This window comes from Haliaeetus leucocephalus, unplaced genomic scaffold (genome assembly GCF_000737465.1).
Source record: "Haliaeetus leucocephalus isolate CR32 unplaced genomic scaffold, Haliaeetus_leucocephalus-4.0 Scaffold687, whole genome shotgun sequence".
Classification (NCBI taxonomy): domain Eukaryota; kingdom Metazoa; phylum Chordata; class Aves; order Accipitriformes; family Accipitridae; genus Haliaeetus; species Haliaeetus leucocephalus.
The window spans coordinates 5,037,539-5,056,820 of record NW_010973123.1 but is presented as its reverse complement, the minus strand read 5'-3'; the positions used below and the strand labels follow the sequence as shown (position 1 = coordinate 5,056,820).

The 19,282-nt window shown below is 36.9% G+C and overlaps 1 protein-coding gene across 2 annotated transcripts in view; it reads right to left on the bottom strand.

Moving 5' to 3' along the window:
* CTNNA3 (catenin (cadherin-associated protein), alpha 3) overlaps nt 1–19,282 on the bottom strand; it is a 529,775-nt gene that overhangs the window by 507,938 nt on the left and 2,555 nt on the right. The window contains exons 1-3 of one of the 2 annotated variants that reach the window (XM_010579985.1): nt 17,687–17,711; nt 12,462–12,568; nt 4,999–5,191 (exon numbers count right to left, since the gene is read on the bottom strand). In XM_010579985.1, the coding sequence (XP_010578287.1) occupies nt 4,999–5,191; nt 12,462–12,568; nt 17,687–17,711 (325 nt within the window). Of the gene's footprint in view, nt 1–4,998; nt 5,192–12,461; nt 12,569–17,686; nt 17,712–19,282 lie in introns of those variants that run through there. The other variant, XM_010579986.1, reaches the window with a different exon arrangement.

Here is a 19,282-nt window from a genome sequence, read left to right as displayed (position 1 = left end):
TCAACACGTGTTGTCAGAAAAAGGGGGGGGGGGGGGGGGGGAATCAATGGCTTATACCAATAATAGAAAACTTATAAACTCTGATTTACAGTAGTATTTGCAGCCTCAAGTTCTGCAAGCACAAACTAACAGATACGCAGAATCAGTACCGAGAAGGTTGGGAGTCAATGTCCCATCAGAGCACAAAACAACCTACCCTTTCTAAAAACAAGAGATTAAACAATACTAGTCACTAGTGTAATCACCTGTTCTGCTCCCACAAATATCATCTCCATCTGCTACAGCAAATAAAGGATTCTGCTTCAGCCAGCTAGCTGGAAGTGACACTATCAGTGTCAGGGCAAAGCAGATTGACACCTCCTGCATGTTCCCAATATTCAACACCAGGATAACTCAGATTCTCACAATAGCTTTCTGTAGATGTTACAGGACATTTTTCTCTTGCCACACAGTCTCTTACCCCACTCAGATACCACTGTATTCTGTTGCATTGCAATTATTTCACAGCTGCATACCAGGAAGTTCCACTTCCACATGTCAAACAGTTCTTCCTAATGTGAAATCAGAGCCACCACACACCCCCTTCATGCCTTACACACATCTCTTCATTCCCCGTTTCCCACTCAGGGACACCTGATCCAGCGATGGTGGTATCAGAAGCTTTTCTACAGGGGATCTGTTCTTGGTTTGATGAAGAGGCTGTACAGCACAGATTATTTTAAGCCTCCTGAATATCTAAATTTTGTCTCCCAGAATGAAAGTCCCTTAGATGCAGAGCATATACATGTACCTCAACATAGAATGAGAAAGCTAAGCTTATGTTTAAGACTTTGGGGGGGGGGGGGGGAACAAATAAGAATATAGTAAAATACAAGAGATCACTATGCCCTTCCTTTAGTAAATATCCTTTCAGTACACTCCCTATTTCTTGCCAGTGAATGGTAGTTTCTTCCATGCCATCAAAGTCTTGCCTCCCCTGTTTAATGTCAAAAGACATTAAATATGGACATTCAAAATATCAAATTATTTTTTTCTAATTTCCTTTTAAAGAGTAACTGAAGGCTCAAAGCAAAACTCAAGCAAGTGACTTTCTTTCAATTCACTGTTACAGGTGATGAAAGGCTTATCTAAGAACACACTTGAGTATGATAACAGCTAAACACATAGAACAGTGACACTGCAATAGATAGAAACAATGCAGACAACAACTGTTGTGTTTCTGACCATATATAGTCAGTAAGCAATGGCAATAAATACCAAACATTTTAGCTATGCCTGTACAACTATTTGAAAACTCTAAGCAATCACAACTTGACATAAATACAAAAAAATCATTATCATAAGTATAATGCTAGGCTTTAATTCAAATTCCTAAGAGAATGTTTCCCCATATAAACTACACCACTGTTTTGTCTTAAAATTGATTAAATATCAGAATCAGGACATTAATTATAGTTTGATGTTAAGTGTCAGAAGCATTCAGGGTTGAACAACGCTTCTTATTCTTTTGTATAGTATTTTACCATTAATTCACAGCACATTATGAGTCAGAAGGCAATTTTTTGAAATGCTGTATACATGAAATCTGGCAGTGCGAATTTTTAAAAACACTTATATTTGGATTTATTACACTCTTTTAGAACAAAAATGTAAACATGAGTACTCTTAAACAAAGCTTCACCAAACCAGATCAACAGGAAAACGTGGTAGTTCTTCACTTATTAGGCTAGTGGATTTCTGGGTGATGCACACAGTCTACCAGCCACAGGCCTGCCTAGTTCCAGAAGAACGTGAATCAAGATGTGGATAGAAATAGGCCTGAAAAAGTACTTTCTCGAGAGGAAACTCAAAGAAAAACGTGGAGGACCTCTGTATTAAAATGATCAGCTCCAAGACTATAAATCTTTGGTAAAACTTTGCAGATGTCAAAGGCAGCTTTAGATTATAGATTTTATATAAGATTTCTACAGATTTTAGATAAGATTTTATAGATTAGATATAAGGAAGAAATTCTTCACTATGAGGGTGGTGAGGCACTGCCACAGGTTGCCCAGAGAGACTGTGGATGCCCCATCCTTGCTGGCAGTGTTCAAGGCCAGGTTGGATGGGGCTTTGAGCAACCTGGTCTAGTGGAAGGTGTCCCTGCCCATGGCAGGGGGGTTGAAACTAGATGATCTTTAAGGTCCCTTTCAACCCAAAGCATTCTATGATTCTATGAAGCAGAAACTAGATTTATCCAGGGAACATGCCTGCCACCCATTATAGCAACACTTTCTTTCAGATGTCACTAAGAGAACTCAACTGAATTTGAGAAATCAAAATCTCATCTACTGAGTGTTTGTGAAGACCAAACTGTAGTCAGCAAAGCCATAGCCACGACCCCATTTCTGAAGACATTAGACAAGTCACTAATGCATCAGATAAATAGAAGATTTGTCATATTCATCTCCACTGTTTACTATTAGCCTAATAATTTGCCCCTTTATTCCCCAAAACATTATTATGAACAGGATTATCAGCAGCAGCTTGAAAAAAGTCTATCACTCCTCTAAAAGGAACCCCTATTAATGAGCTCCAAAAGTAACAAAGCAGCATTTTCACACTGGCAACTGACATTTAAAAGAAATAAGCGTTTAATTCTCATGTTACAGTCTTGAGCTCAACAAGCCCAGCGAGTGACACAAGCTAAAATGCAAGAAGAGGTGAGAGACTATTTATTCTTTCCAGATGTTGGCGTGCAACTCTTGGACTGGTAGTTCAGTTCACATCAGACCGAAATTATCTAGAATATTGTTTCAAAATTCCACTATGCAGTAAATACAAGCTGTAGCCACATCTAAAAATTCATAATTTATTTAAGAGCGTATTAATAAAAATACTTGCCAGTCACCACAGAAAAATATACGCACAGAAAATTAAATACCATATGCTATGACACGCATGGCAGGTGACTGCATGCAAGCACAGTTTACGACCCACATCCTTTCAAAGAGCTTCAAGTAAATAACAAGAGACATTTAACAGCAGCAGAATGTGACTTGAATAACAGGCAATAAAGTCACATATGATGTGGCATACCACAAATTAAAAATAATACACAGCTTCAAAGGACTAAAAATACCTGCAAAATTAAAAAACTGCTATTTATTTTACAATTGTTCACCAACTTCTTAAAATTAACTTGTGCAGTTTGGCAAATCCTTGGAGGAAGATTGGCTGTGAACACTCAATTTGTCATTGCATAATTATAGGTGATAACATGGACTTAACGTTCTTTTAAAATGTATGATGTGTATATAATCTACTTTATGTATTATTTGTTTTTGTAGTTATCTCTGGTCTTGGGTGAGAATCAACAAATAAACTGAAAATGTGAAATATTTTTATATTATCTATGTATAAAAATCAATATAAAACTATGTATTCTATTCTTGTTGCATGTTATTGGCCTGGAATGGATAGGCTAACATTTTAAGAGTATTCCAAAATTAATGATTTTTTTAAAAGCCTCAGCTGATCAGTGCGACAGATAACAATGATATGTGATGGTCATAATGCTTTTAATCACAAAGGACCTTAAGGTATCTCAGATACCATATGCATATATCAAACTCTAAAACGCAGCCATATCTGAATCCACAGGAAGCCCATAGCTAGTATGAACAACAGCAGAGACTCAGAAACTGCCCCAGCTGCCCATGGAGGAAGACACACACAAAAAAAAAAAAAAAACAACCCACAAAAAAATTCTGATTAAGTTGCAACTTCAGTAAGAGCAGGATGATATAAAGACCTGATTTAAATGGCTAACATGTGGTCCTTCAGGCACAAGTTGTCACACGGCATAAGAACATACACCACACTGCTCAATAGTGAAAAGGCAACTGAAGCCCACTTTGCCCCTTGATAAAACCAAGCCTGGTTGGTAGCTCATTCAGTAACATGGCCTGACAATAACTTTATGGTACAGACCATTGTTCTTTGCTTGTCTGCTCCCACTTTTTGGGAAGGCTTTCATCATCCCCTCCTAATCTGATTCCAGGCAACCCTTGGGAACCATTTGTTTACAAAATTCACGGAGCACTGATGGAAGGACATAATTCTCGAATGACCAGGCACTGAAATCATTACTCTTCTGTCCCCTTCTTCCTCTGAAACTTTCTCCTGAATCAGTTTTCAAGGCTGATCTCTGCAGGAACACATTTTGGATGTCTGTCATCCAGCTTATTACTATTTGAGCCTGGCCTTCATATTCACCCAATGGGCCCTGATAATCCATGGGGAGAGTAAAAATCAACAAAGCAACAAAGAGCCTGAAATAAAGTGGCTAATACACCTTTCTCAGCAGATCATAAAACCTAGTCCTATTCTGGGACACTGGTTCAAAATAGGGAGATAGGTCATGAGGAAATGGAATATGGCAAAACTCACCAAATATGAGAAGCTCTATCACAAGGGGATGACTTCTACAGTAGTTACAGTAGGTTAAAGAATCCATCTTCCCAGTACTAAAGTCTCAAAACATACCTCCACACAGGACTATTATACCTTCCCAAATTAAGTCCTTACTACCACACAAAAGAGGGAAGATTTCTGTTTTTAAATTTTTAACTAAAAGGCCTTAATCCCAGATTCAGGTAAACAGTTCTTTTGAAGAAGAGCATTAAAGCATGCATTAACTTAAACTTGTGCTTAACAGCCACTGAAATTAACAAGGGGCATCCTGTCTTCATTGGAAAAAGAAAAAAAAAACCCAAACACCAACAAAACTTCCACTGATATAAATGTTCTTCCACAACGGGGCCCAGCTTGCACACTTTACCTCCTCATAAACAGTATCTGAGAACATACAATCAGACAACTCAAAGTTCAGACATTTCCACATGAAAACATATTTCTCATGGATATCCTAGCTTCATTTTGATACTAGTGTTACATGGTTAAACTAATTCCTTGTCATTATTTGTAATTATTTGTAATTATTTGTCATATACTCACTCTCTTTCTGGACATCAGCAAGTGCTGCATGAAGTTCCTCTTTAAGCACAATTGCTTCCTTGGCGATTTTTTCCCCCTTGTCCAACAGATTCCAAGTGGCTTTTTCCACAGAAGCTAGCAAGACACAAGCTCTTTTGGAACGGCCCTTTTTCTTACTAGAAGGATTCTGTGGACAGTTCACTAGTGTTGTAACCTACATTGAAAAGAAACAAAAAAGACAATAGTGGTGTAAGTTCTATAATAAGTGAATTTATAATATTCCCAAATCTTAAAAAAAATCAAATTAATATAGTTGAGAATAAGCTATGAGATTCCCTCTGCTTTACAGAGAGACAGGCAAGCTCAGCATACATACTGGGAATGGACAAAACTATTGAATCAAATTTGACAGATAATTTTACTTAATATGCCTTATCTTTGTATTCTTCTTTGTGTGTGATCAAACTGAAGTCAATAGAAATCTCACTGTTATATTAACCCTGATGCAAACTCCTGACAGTGCTTGCTTTAAATTTTCCTCATGATAAAAAAAAGAAAAAAAAGAAAAAAATTACTAACGCTATCTAAGGAGGCTTCAGCCAAGGCAGGAAATATAATCAGTGCTGAATCTTCCCATACCCCATACTTCCGGCTTAAATCTCCCACTTATCTCAGAAGCAAATACTCAGAAAAAATATAGACACATTTCAAAATGCATTCTCTTCTTACAAAGGAGGATTGCAGTGGTCAGAACTCAGCACCTCAGAATTCTTAGGGGGGCTCTCAACATTAAAATTGTACATCATTTTACTCAGAATGTAGGTTTACAGCAGCTTTGTCCAAATTCTGTTTTTTAACAATGCACTTCAACATCCATAAAGAACTTATTTTTCTATAGCATCCCACTCCACATTCCTCATCATCTGAGCACAGCCTCCACATTGTTTGTTTCTAACAGACTATTCTCTCAGGCATCACTTGAGCTGTCACACTAAGGAGAGACTCCTAAAAGATTTTAAAAGAAAAGGTATATAGCTATTTTGAACAAACTTTCTGAACTATTCTGTTCTCTGTGCCAGAACATGGGCAGTATATTAAGTACAGATCTAGTCTTGGAGTTCAATGAATACATTTTATATGTATATAATTGCTTCATTTTATTAAATGGCATTGCAATCATCAAGAATATTGTATAAACAAAGCAAAAGCTGCATATAAATTTCTCAGTCCAGCAGGCAAACTTAGCTAATGGCTGCAGTAGAGCTTGTGGTTTGAGCTGGTCTATGGAAAAGGGCTCCATTCACAGGTATAGAATGAGAAGCGCGCTAGCTGTACCGTAGCTCACCTTTAGATCTTGGTTCATGAATTCAAGCACTTTAGTGCTTTTCATGAACGAGTACTTTTAAAAGTAACTGACGAACATCCTCTGGGAAGCATTTCTATAAACACATCTTTGAAAGGCAAAAGCCCTGACCCCTATATCATTTATGTGGAATTTGGGGGGAAAAAGGACCATCCACTTGACATCAACTGCTTTGGCATGTCACAAGGGAGACAGCAACATAAATAACCCCGGCTCAGATAGTTAAAGAGGGCTTGGGTATTTTTCTGACTGTGGCTAAAAGAAAGTAAAACATTTATTGCACATAAATCAGCCAGCTAGTAGAGAATGCAATGGGAATAAGAATCTTAATATCTTTTCTTTTTACAAACCCTCTAACATTAGTTCTAGAGTGTTTAATGCAGTTTCAACGATCATATTTTTAAGAGTGAGTTAAAGAGATTATAGGCTGATACTTCCAACAAGAAAGGCAGAAAACAATATATTTTATTTCTTAGATTTTTACTGTAGTCTCCTTTTTATGTAAATACCATTCTATGTACTGTTCATTCCTATGCTTTGGAGGAGGAGGAAACGAAACGAAACAAGTGGAAAAACATGAAAAATAATCATTCCTGCAGGTGAAAACTCTTGACTGTAAGACCCTCTTCAACTTCAGCATCACTGCCAGGAAATATCAGAGGCAGCTTCTGATCTCAAATACAAGTCAAAATTTGACAGGTAGTTTTTGGCTCATGGAGATGAAGAAATACAGAAAAACTACTCCGAATTCTCTAACACAGAACTGCAGAGAGGAACACAAAAACTTTATGCAGATCCTATGCAGAAAGAATTGAACTACACAGTAGCTAATATAGCGTGCCCTTCTGATCTATTGTCAACACAGCTTGTACTGTAGTGGCAGAATACAGCCAAAACAGTATCATTGTAAGAAAAATGAAAAACATATCCCCGTTAATCCTGTTCATGCCCGACTGCATTTCCCAGTTATTAACACCTTCTTATTGCTATATACAGCAGGTCTTCCAGCATTCAATGGAAATCATTGTCAAGAGGTTATTTTGTACCTCTGCCAGAAGCAACAGAGTTGCGCTAGAGGCACAAGGGTTTTTTTAAGTGAGATTTTCAAGCCCATATGCCATCACAGTTGCAAAGCTGAATCATGATGTTGTTGCCTGTTATTGCCATTATTTATTAGGCTGGAGGGGTGGGATGTTTTTCGTCATGGTTATCCCAAACACTGAATTCCTAAGGAACCGTGCAGCAGTTCTTCACTACTATATTCAGCTCTTGCCAGCCCTGACAGACAGTCTTCTAATATTGCAGTAGTTAAAGGAAACAGTGTCTTGGTACCTTGAGTATCAAAAGATTTGGTTCACCTTTGATATTAATATAGAAGTATTTTAAAGCATCAATCATAAAACATTCTTTTTTGTTTAAAATTTAGTTCAGTGTAACCGCAATGCCTAGACATTTGAAAAAACAAGATGTGAACTCAGTGATCCAATGACAACAGCAGAACCCTGTCCTCACTGTTTAAATTCAAAGTACTGCCCATACAAATAAATACTGGTTAATCACTTTCAGTGTGCATAAAGTAAAACTCACCATACATAGAACTAAAACCAATAGTGTATGTTTTCTGTGTGAGCAAACTTTTGTCAGTGTGGATGACAGGTGAGAATAAATGCCTTTCAACTTGCCTATTTTTCATGAGTGATGTAAAGGACCCTAAAATACATGGATGCTTCTACATACTCTGTAAAACTTATCTACCTCTTGGAGCCATAAACTTTCCTTAGCTCATATGTATGTATAACATATAAAGAGATGGAAGCAAGAGGCTTGGCAAGAAAAGCTCTTACAAATATTTGCTTATGTATACATACACACACAACACATATATTAAGTGTGTGTATATACATAAATACATAGAGCATGCTTTAGATACAATATCCAAATAAGTGGCAAATTTACAGCTTATAAGACTTGCAATGACTGCAAAGGCAGTTATGAAGTGTTTCCTACATGAATTAATGAAGCTATATGAATCTCATCAAGTCATATCTTTCAAAACTTTTACTTGTACGTAAATTCAAAAGGAAAAAAGAAGCAAATTTATACCTAGCCATAACTGTAATCATTCCATAGTATAGCAAAGAGATTAAACAGACTTCAGTCTCTGAGGACGAAATAAAACAAGAGGATATTTTCCATTACATTAATTGTTATATTTTGTGACTAAATCCAGCACAAGCATGACAAATATTAGACATCAACTGTGCGAATGAAAACGCTTTATGATCTACTGATTACTTCCCACTAATTGCTCCATGACAGAGAGCATCTCTGATAAAAGCCCAGAATTAAGGAAAGTTTGTCTGACCATGCACTCAATTTACATCAAGGCAGCTGTCAGCTGAATGATGTCAATTTTGACAGCTATCATCTTTAATGTGCCAGATGCATTGATAGAGAACTTAACTTAAAAGCCTTCCTTTCAAAACTAATGTCCTCAAAGGACCTGGAATAAAATAAAATAAAGGCTTCAGACAGAGGGAACCCCTTCTGTTAAGGGTACAACTGGACAGGATTAAAGAAACTTTTTTGCAATACATAGAAAACAGAGTGCAGCTAGTAGTGCATCCCCATGAGAGCACCGCTTATAAGGCTGGACACTAACACAGTTATGCCGCTTCCAACATAGGAGCTTCTATCTCTGCAGAGCCCTGCACAGCACTGTTTGAACTAACCACCCTGGGTCAGGCCACTGTTTGGGATGCAAAGAAGGAAATGCAGTGAGACTGCTACCCCTGCAATCCCCCAAACATTGTAATTTAGGGGCATTGTTTTATTCCAAGGATGGAGAAGTTGCTAAGTCAGAGAGGGTTTTATACAAAACAATGTGTCATACTGTTTTCAGAGTTTCAAAGTGATCACCACTGCCCACTGCAGACTGCAGGGAAGAGAGAGAATCCAGCAAAGTAATTTGCAAAATTATTTCCACATAGGCTGTTTTTGCCTTCATTTTCTCCCATATTGATGCTCTTAACCTAAGGATTGCTCTAACACTGAGCATAACTGGCTAGGACAGACTTCAGAGAAGCTCAAGCACTTCCACTGCCTCTTTCCTACCAGAGCAACACAAGACTATTAAATAAATAAATCAGAACGTAAACCTCAAAATAAGGTTAAATTGTGTTCAAAGCAGCAGCTGCTAAGTGAATCAGGCCAGAGCATAATACTATTCATTTTTATCTGTGACTGGTCTGATTCTCTTTCTAATCATAGATCAGTTCTCATTTATTGCTTTTCCAGCATCTCAATCATCCTTCATTGAGTATTAGTTTTAAACTCCACTTTTGCATTTTCAACATATTTTGTCTCCTTCCCCCTCAAAATGCAAGTTTCCCTTCCACAGTTCTGTTATGAAACAAAGAATTGATGTTGAGAGGGGGGAAAGACAGTCAATATCATATTCTTTTTGAACCAAAGCATTTCCATTTTTAAGACTCGAGCTTTTTAAAGATGTGTGAGAAGAGCTTTAAAAAAATAAAAATAAAAAAATTAGATGATTTCCTTGTTTTGTTCTGCAACTGTATTTCTTTGTTTTGGCAGGTTTCTTTGATCCTGCAAAAATTTACATTTCTTCATCTCCTCTAAAAATACCCACAGTTTTGCAGCTGCATGAGCACAGCCTGACCTACTGGTATACAAGAGAAGGTTTTAAAATGCAGTCTATGAAGACATTTATTCCCACTACTCTGAAACTAATTTTATAATCCATCCACACACGATGCTCCAGCTTGACGACTTCCCACAAACCACTGAACTGTTAACTGAGGTTTTATACACCGTCAATCACACCCAGCCAACAATAAATAAATAAAGGCAGACAAAATGAGTGAGAAGCAGCTCAGTTAATAACAGCTAGAAATGAAGTAATGATTAAAAAAAAGGTTACTTTCTGCAGAAAAGAATCTTCCAGAAGGGACAAATGAGTAAGGGAGGAAAAGAAGATCAAGTCAAAAATAAGAGAAGAAATTTTGAAGATTATAATGAAAAATAAATAAAAAACTGGATGAGTTAGGGAGCAGCCAAAGTTTCAAATGGGGAAAACACAACTTTATTTGTTAAAAAGAAACTTATTTCAGTGAACTAACTGATTTTTAAAAGCAACTTTTCCTAGAACTGTTATAAAACATGATCAGCACGTCTTTGCTTTTCCTAGCCTTTAGAGCACATACAGCACTTCTGGAATAAATAAAGGACTTTTCCAACATGAAAGTCCAAACAAACATAAGAACCATCACACCAAACATACTCATCATTTTATTGTCCTCATCTTTCATCTTTATATTCTTCTTCCCTCCAATCATTATGTGCTGCCTCTGTAATTATAAACTGACTGTTACCCTGTATCTGGTCACCACCCTTCGGCAAGCCCAGGGAAACAACATGCAAAGGACTGGCTCCCAGGACAAAGAAGGAAAGATGTCATCAGAGCAGTGTGTGTGAAAAGAAGTGCATTCCTGGAATAACAAAATTTACCATGAACCTAAGCGGCGGGATGCAGTCAAATGAAGCCCATGAGTTGTACAAGAAAAAATATTTTTTCCTTTAATATCTGTCCAAGTACAATAATAATTGTTTCAGTCTTAATTAAAATGACTTTATTTATCTCTTTTTTAAAATAGAAAAGTTGCAAATTGAAAAAATTCGTAGATATATCCTTACTTTTTTTTTTTAATAAGCTGTACACCCCCAATTCTTACTTGTATCTAAATAGTATAATACCCAGAGTACAGTATTCAATCTGGATTTGCTCTATTTACCAACAGTCATCCTCCCAGTTACCAGTTTTGTTTGCTGATTGTTAACATAACCTAGTTAACAAAAAGTTATTGTCTTGTAAGAGGCATTACTCAAAGAGCTTGGAAAGATCTTAACCAACCAACCACTGAAACTAGTTCATAGCTATTATACCTGACCACCTTCACAACCTGAAAAACAAGAAAGTATTCTTTGTACATTAGCAAGTGAAAGAAAATTCTGAATTAAGTCACACCTTTCTGTACCTACACAAACTGCAGCCAAAGCAGTGACTGCCATGTAAACTTTCCCCCATGCACCAGGAAAGGAATACTAAACAGGCAGTGTACAGCTGTGACAAGTAGTTTGATCTACATCATCTTGGCAAAGGCTAAAAGACAGTGATAAGCTGGCATCCTTGTGCTATGTGTAATTGAGTAATTAAATGCAGGTACCCCAACATCTTTGTTCCAAGTACAATGAAGAGAAAATTCAAAAGAGCTTGAGTTTCAAAATAGAAGATGTCCCTTCTGTTCTTTACCCTGTAACATATTGCTACAGAGGTCTTTTAACAATTTCTTAGTTATACACATTATTTGCAAAATGAGGTCAGGTCTTCGAGTAGGTCCTTTCCATTGCATTACACAAAGACATTTCTAAGCCACGCCAAATATAGAGATAATGAGAGAGTCTTTAACACACTAAGCACTGCATATTTAACCAGTGAATACTTGAAACAGAACTGGAATATGCAGTAAAATTGCTCCTCCTAAAAAGAAAGTTTTATCAACAAACCTGAAAGCATATTTGTAAATCCCTCTGTCCAAGTCTTCTTTAGTTGGCAGGAAAAGTACTAACATAGGTTTATACAGTACGCAACAATTGCACTGTTCTTTGGGTATCTCTTCTAAAATGCAAGAGAATGCAATTCTTTTCAAAATTCAGATAAAGAAGCTCACCTACAGATTTCAAGGCTATTCTTTTCCACTCCATCCAGCAATTACAATATGAAACTTTTCATGTGTTGGAAATCCATTTGCAGTGTATTCTACATTTAAACATCCACTAGATAATACTGTACAAGAGATTAGCTAGAACATGCAATATTTGCTACGACATACTGCGTGGCATTTGCAAAAATGGAAGTGACTAAACGAATGACCATATCTGGAGGAAGACAGATCCCCTTGGACAGTTTCTGAGCCAGAGTAAACTACAATGCAGAAGAGTTGTGGGTATGCCTTTCATAGCAGCGTCCTTAGCCAAAGTTTTCAGCCTTATTCCCTTCCCTCTATGGTTATCCAATTTATTTTCTGCAATACTAAAATACCTGAATTATCAATGGTTCCAATAATTTCTCAACTGTAAACGTCTGGATCTGCAGATCCCGAGGATCAATTTTCAGTTTAATGCTTGGCACTTTTGTTGACATTTCACCTAGGTACAAAAAAACAACAAAAAAATGCAATAAGCAATTATTAGCCATGACCACAAGTCTCATTGCCCTCTGTCTGAGCCCAGAGACTGCTTATGGGAGTACAAACTTGGTTCCATAACAGGCTTAGGATTTCAAGAGATCAGATGAACTTTTCTGATTCCTCATTTCAAAACTGTGGGAAAAAAAAAAATGCAGGTACTTGCATAAACTGTAAAATAATAGATTCAAAGTACATATAATTCCTTGTCTTCTCTTCCAGATTTCTAAATTGACCATATACTAAAAAATACACAAGGATAATTGCATTAGAAGACCTCTGAATGCAAGTTCTCTACTAGTCAATAAAAAAGAGCTTTAAAGCAAATATTACATTACTGAGCTTATCACAAAACAAAACCACTAATGCTATGTGCACAGTACTTGTATCTTATTCTATGTGCCAAATTACTAGTGGTCATAATAAACACTTTAAGAACAAAAATACGTACAGCAGCCCTTAAAAGTCCTGGCAATTAATAGCAGGAGAAAGTGAAACATTTAGTTATTTTACACCCCGTAATAACAAATATTTTCTAAGTGTCAAGACAGATTAAGTCAAGAAAGTCTATTACTGAAGTCAATAAGATGGAAGTAAAGCTAAGTTAGGTCTTTAAAGTGAATAAATCATTCATTATGAGCTTGATCCAAAGTCCACTGATGTTAATTTAAGGGTTTTCACTGAGTTCACTGGGCCATGGCTCAGGTCTTTAGCTGCAGTGAAATGTGTGTGTGCCAACAAAGAATTATAACTGTGCTTTAGCAGGAATGCAACTGATTATTGTCCCAAAATAGAAGACATTTTAAATTTTCCAGTAACTTAACTTCCCATAAAACACAGCTCAGCAAAGCCTTTTTAGCCAATAAAGACTTCAAATACACAAATAATGCATATCTGTCTTTTTTAAGCAGGACTTATTACAACCATTGCTGCTGTACAATAAAGTAATAAGGTACTGCAGTTGTGCAGGCTAAAGAAATAGATTGTCACCTTCCAGTGAACCTAGTATTGATTTAATACAACACAGTAGCATTAGGGTTTCTATAGCAAGTTGCGTAGAAATGGATCCGAATTGTTTATCACAGAATAGTTAGCCACATTTCACTTGCAAGCAACGATAGTATGAATGATAATTAAAGAATTAAGGTTAAAGGTAATTTAGGGTTTTGCCATTCTTCGTAAAGGTTATGCAAGTGCCAAGTTATTCTTTTATTACAAGCTATACTAGTCACAGCCCTAAGTTCCCACAGCTGCACAGAGTCAGGTGATAGCATATGTAAAGAACTGATTTTTCAGTTTTAATTACAAGTCAAAAGATAAAGAGAACAAAAACTTGAGATCAGACTGACCAGAATTACTTTCCCTTCCATGGAAATTAATAATAGAAAGAGAACTCTAGAAATGTCAATGCAAATTATTTGGCCATATTTTACGCATTTAACTTTTACATACTTGTAACAAACCCCAGGGAAATAAAATTTGAGACTCCCAAAATCGCCAGTATCAGCAGTTCTCTTTCTGTCCAATGAATCAGTAGGTAAGATACTCTCACAGTTTTGAAATACTCCAGTTCAACTTGTCCCTCTGTTTGAAGGAAACTGAGCCCCCTCATCATTCACTGTTTCATAAACAAGTGGAGGTTCCTTGTCAGGAAAAGGACTGCAGCCCTTCTGCTTGCTCAAATTGTTATATATCCTCCCCCATGTGATGAAGTTGTACCTGTGCAAGTGTACAGACCCCACCTCTTACTCACAAAGCCTCATTGCAGCTGTTACAAAGTGCTTTGAGATGGATGACTCGGTATCTTCTGCTGGTTCTGCTGTACTTAATGTAAACTACTTATTTACTCACTGAGCTCAGAACAAAACAGGCTGAAAACACAGCATACCTGTAGAGGCTGGTGGTTAGGGCATGCTCCCAAAAGGCAAAATACTTTGTTTGCAGCATTTCAGACCAAGAAGAACCACAAGAGACAGAAGACATCAAAAGTGAACGAACTCAAAATATCTACAAGCACATTCAACATAATAAATGTCCTACTGAATCAGATCAACAGTCCATCTAGCCCAGTATGTTTGTTATAGTCAGGCTATTGATTCTCAATAATACACTGGATATGCAACAAAGCAAGAAATAAGGCAGGCTCTTTCCATCTGCTGTTTAGTGGAGGAATCACCAAGAGACAAATTCACAGTCACCCAGAGGTCTTCATAAAACTACAACTTAGGTCATCATGAAAGTGCAACACCTCATGGTTTCCTTACGTTGTGCACATAACATCCTTGGTGAGCTGAGCTCTGCAACAAGAGCTTATTCTTACAGCTCAGGCCAGAGACATGCCCACTCTGTACTCACACAAGCAGGTTGTAGGGTTTTTTCTACTTTTTATTTTACCTATAGTGATTCTTACTGTTAATACCCATCGGTTCTTTATGTATAGAAACTAAAACCAATTTCTCAACCATATAATTCTTTGGAAATACACTAAATATATAACTATGTAAGTAAAGCCTCTAAACCTCGAGAGTGAGAGGTCTAGTACAAAATGCAATCTCAAAGGGCCAACACCTATTAACTGCATCATTTTATTGAACAATGAATATTCAGAAAGGTTCTGTGTCTACAAAGTAGATAAAAATTCAAGCTTTCTTATAGCTACAGCTATATAGCTATTTCCAGCAACATTTGCTATACTAGCAAGGGAGCTATCAGTAACCTGGAAGCCAAGTTCCCACTGACATTCAGACCTCCACACAATCTCTTGAATTAAAAGACAGCCAATATTAACGGGAGATCCTTTTTAACCTGTGAAAGTAAACTTTCCTACAGTACTAATAACTTGCTCTGAAAGCTACAAATGTCTGTCATTCACACCCCTGCTCTTCCATTAGCTTCAATTCCAAACTGCATTGCTATTTAATAGCTTCTTAAACTGCCTCTCCCATAATAAAACAGTAGTGTATGCCACTTTTGGTTGACTCTACAGCATTGGCAAATAGCATGTCATGTCTGTGCCTACCCATCACCATGTTGGTGCAGCCTATGAACATACAGCAGAGAAGAATCCATGCTGCTGAAAAGCTGCTTCTGCTGTGTCCACCCCTGAATCAAAAAGCCTTTTAATTCAACAAGATACTCTCCTCCAGCTTCACTGGGTTTGCATCAAACCACATCATTTTACACTCTTGAAAAGGTAGACTTTTTTTTTTTTTTTACCACCTGCAATTCACTGGTTCTCTAAATCTTTGGCCAACACTTCAATTAATCTGTCTTTTATTCACATTAAAAAAAAATCTTTATGATATTGCTGGTTCACAACCCTTATCTTTGACATTTTCACAAGCCTCCCAGTATACGAGTACTCCTTGAAATCCATCACAACAGTTGCAAATAGATGGCATTGATTGTGCTGTGAATTTTTTCCGGTCAAGACATACATCAGTTGCAAGAGGACAGGTAAGAACTGGATGGAGATAGCACTTCATGCTTCTACTGAGGTTTAACCTGAAAATCACCTAGTGATACACTCACGCTTTAACTTCACAGTGGCTTCCCCTCAATTCCTTGATAGAAGCATGTTAGCAACTGCTTTACTGAAAAGTCAAAAATGAAACCTTTGCTGCTTGCAGCAAGAGCTGCTCTCTGTTTTCACAGCACAATTTCCTATACTACAGGTCTCTAAAATGATCAGATCTTTTCCAAAATTTGGCAGATAAAAATGTAGTTGTAATTATAGTCACTTCCTCTTACTAGAGATCACTGTGCTCCAGAATCCTACCACTGAGCAGTCTCAAACCCGGGAAGTGGTACAAATCCAACCTCATTTTGCAGATCAGAAAAATGTGAATCCATGTGCTATAATTTTCCCTCTTCTGGGTTTTTCGGTTGTTTGGGGGTTTTTTGTTTGTTTGTTTTTTAACCTTAGCATATTGTACAATATAAGCATTTTTATTCTTTGCTTCAGCCCTGGCTCAACTGGCTGTTGAACTCAACAATAACTTTTAAACTTTGGGTCAGGCCCATAACTTATCATTAATTGAAAGCCAATTGCCAAAATTATTGTTTTTGAAAATTTCTATTATATTCTAAGGTATAAATAACGTACTTAAGTGCTCACTTGCTGATTCCAGTCTTTTTTTTTTTTTTTAAGTAAAATTCTAATGCTTCCTGAAACTTCCTTAAAGCAGCCAAAATATGAAAACAAGCTTGCAAGCCAATGCAGTGAAACCTACAACATCTTAAATTATTTTGATACCCTAACCACGTATTTTTAACTTACCAGGCTCTCCTTACTGTTATTTACCATATTAGCTAATCAGTATTTAAATAGATGGGGTTTGTTTGGGTTTTTTTAAATCAGGACAAGGGTAGTAGGTGATAGAAAGAAAAATATGCAGCCAGTAAAGATCATTCTGGGATTTTCTCTGATATTTCCACTTAGAAAGTGAACTTCTGTCCTTCAAGATCATCTTCATTAAGACAACAAATTTTGGTGCTTGCCTCAGGAAAAAATGAGAATCACAGTCCATCTTTTTTTTTTTTTAAATGCATATGTCTACTCAGGTATAATATGCCCTCTAAGTACAGTAGGGATCTCAACTGCAAGATATTTTGGTATAAGGCTGCTATAACCTCACACTTGGTTATATTAACCTTTACAGTAGGCAATTTCAGCACTATAGACCAGGAGCTCTTACAGCACTTAGGATGTTAAGCATGTGTCACGAGATAGTTGTGTCTCAGAACAGCCAGAAAAGCAACCACCTGCGCACTCCTACCAAGTGCTACAAACTGTAAGATAATGAGAATTTTGTCTTTTCAGCACGTGTCCAAACTGAAACTGCTGAGTCTTTTAGAGTAAGAAAAAAAGACACACGAAAAACAAAGTCTGTATCCATCTGCAATACAATGTGAACATAGTACCTGCAGCTTTTAAACAATCTGTAAGTACACTGTATACATAGATAAACTATTTTGTGCCAGAAAGCAGAGCCAAAGATATTCTCCATAAATTAGAAAACATTAACTTTAGAATCCATTTCCTGCTAGATCATTAGAAAGCCAATAGCACATCACTCACCTATCCTAGAATATATGTGGTCCATATTCAGCACTAAAGCAACTGTCTATGTAATTTCCTTGTGTTAGGAACTTCAGTGTAACTGCTATGGCTCACTATTAGGCTTCTGAGGCATCTGTAAGCAACTGCCTGACAAGCTCTCCAGTGTATTTCAGGATGACTGACAGGACACAGTGGCTGCTGGAGGGGTGGCAGGGGGATGGGCATCCTTAAAGCTATATACTAGAACACAAATATGTCAAAAAAATGTAAAGCTAAAAAGCTTTTGAACAATTAGATGACATGAAACATGTCATTACTGATACTTGTGGTGCTTATTCTCATAATTTTCAGCACAGCTACTGTTTTCCCATACATTCTGATTGTATGCCAACTTCTGTCTCGAGGCAATGACTCAGTCTCAGACTTTTGAGCTGGACAGCAAAGGGATTCATAAGGCTCTCACCCAGTAACTTGGCACCAAATTTGTTTTCTTCGGTTTTTTTTTTTTTCTATTGTGTGTTACTCTACACTGACATACAACATATTACACTATCAATTTCAAAATACACAGGCCTATTGCCTTCTAAAAAACAGGGAAGGTAAGAAAAAAAATAATAAAACAAAGTAGTCTGGATTAGTATTTTTAAGCAAGATACACATGGACAGGACACCTGAGAACTTCCAAGACGTGAAGCATTGCTGAGGACATGGAACAGAATGTTTTATTATTTGTTCTTAATTTCAGTATTTATTATACAGCATCATCAATCGGTGCCAACACCACTCCGGGAATAAAATTTGTTAGTCCTTTTGCTACAGAGTCAGTACAGCAAGTGCAAATCAGGCTTTACAGAAGTCACAAAAAAAGTCACTGCATTTTTTCTTTAATCCTCTAGCTGACACATGAATTAAGATATTCAGAATGCTAAAATGTACTTGTTCTGTACATGAAAGCATTAAAAGCTTTAATTAAGGTTTATGAAAAAAAATGTTTGAGATGGGGAAAGTATTACACCTTAACAAAATTGTCTCATGCACTCTTTCTGATATCTACTGAGATACCAAATGAAGATTTTTCCCAGGGTTATAACATTCAGAACATGCTCTCTTTTCCTTGTTTAATAGTCATGCCTACTTCTTCTACAGTGCATTCCATCAAAGCACTTTTTCAAGCAGAGGTCATCTTCCAATATCACATAAGGAAGTAGAAGGGAATAGAATAGAGGAAAAACTATTTACTCAAGATCACACAGAATGCCAGTAGCAGAATCAGGGATGGAGTGCTGGGATACAACCATCTAGTCACTACAGCACCTTACTCACACATTCTTTAACTGAGGCCAATAAACAGGTTAAGAAGAGTAAAATGTTTCCAAATACAATTTACACTATAAATCTAAAGAATATAATCTTATCTTCCATACTCATGTCAAAGTTACCCAGACACTAGTATTTCTTATTCTTACTAAGGTCAGCTAATACATTCTTCTCTCTTAAACATACTATCAAAATTACTGCCTTGGTTGAATGCATGCACTTCCAGCCAGTTGTGACACACTGACAAATTCTAGGAGACGTTCCAGCAGAGGCGTGAATCCTACAGCCTGACCAGCT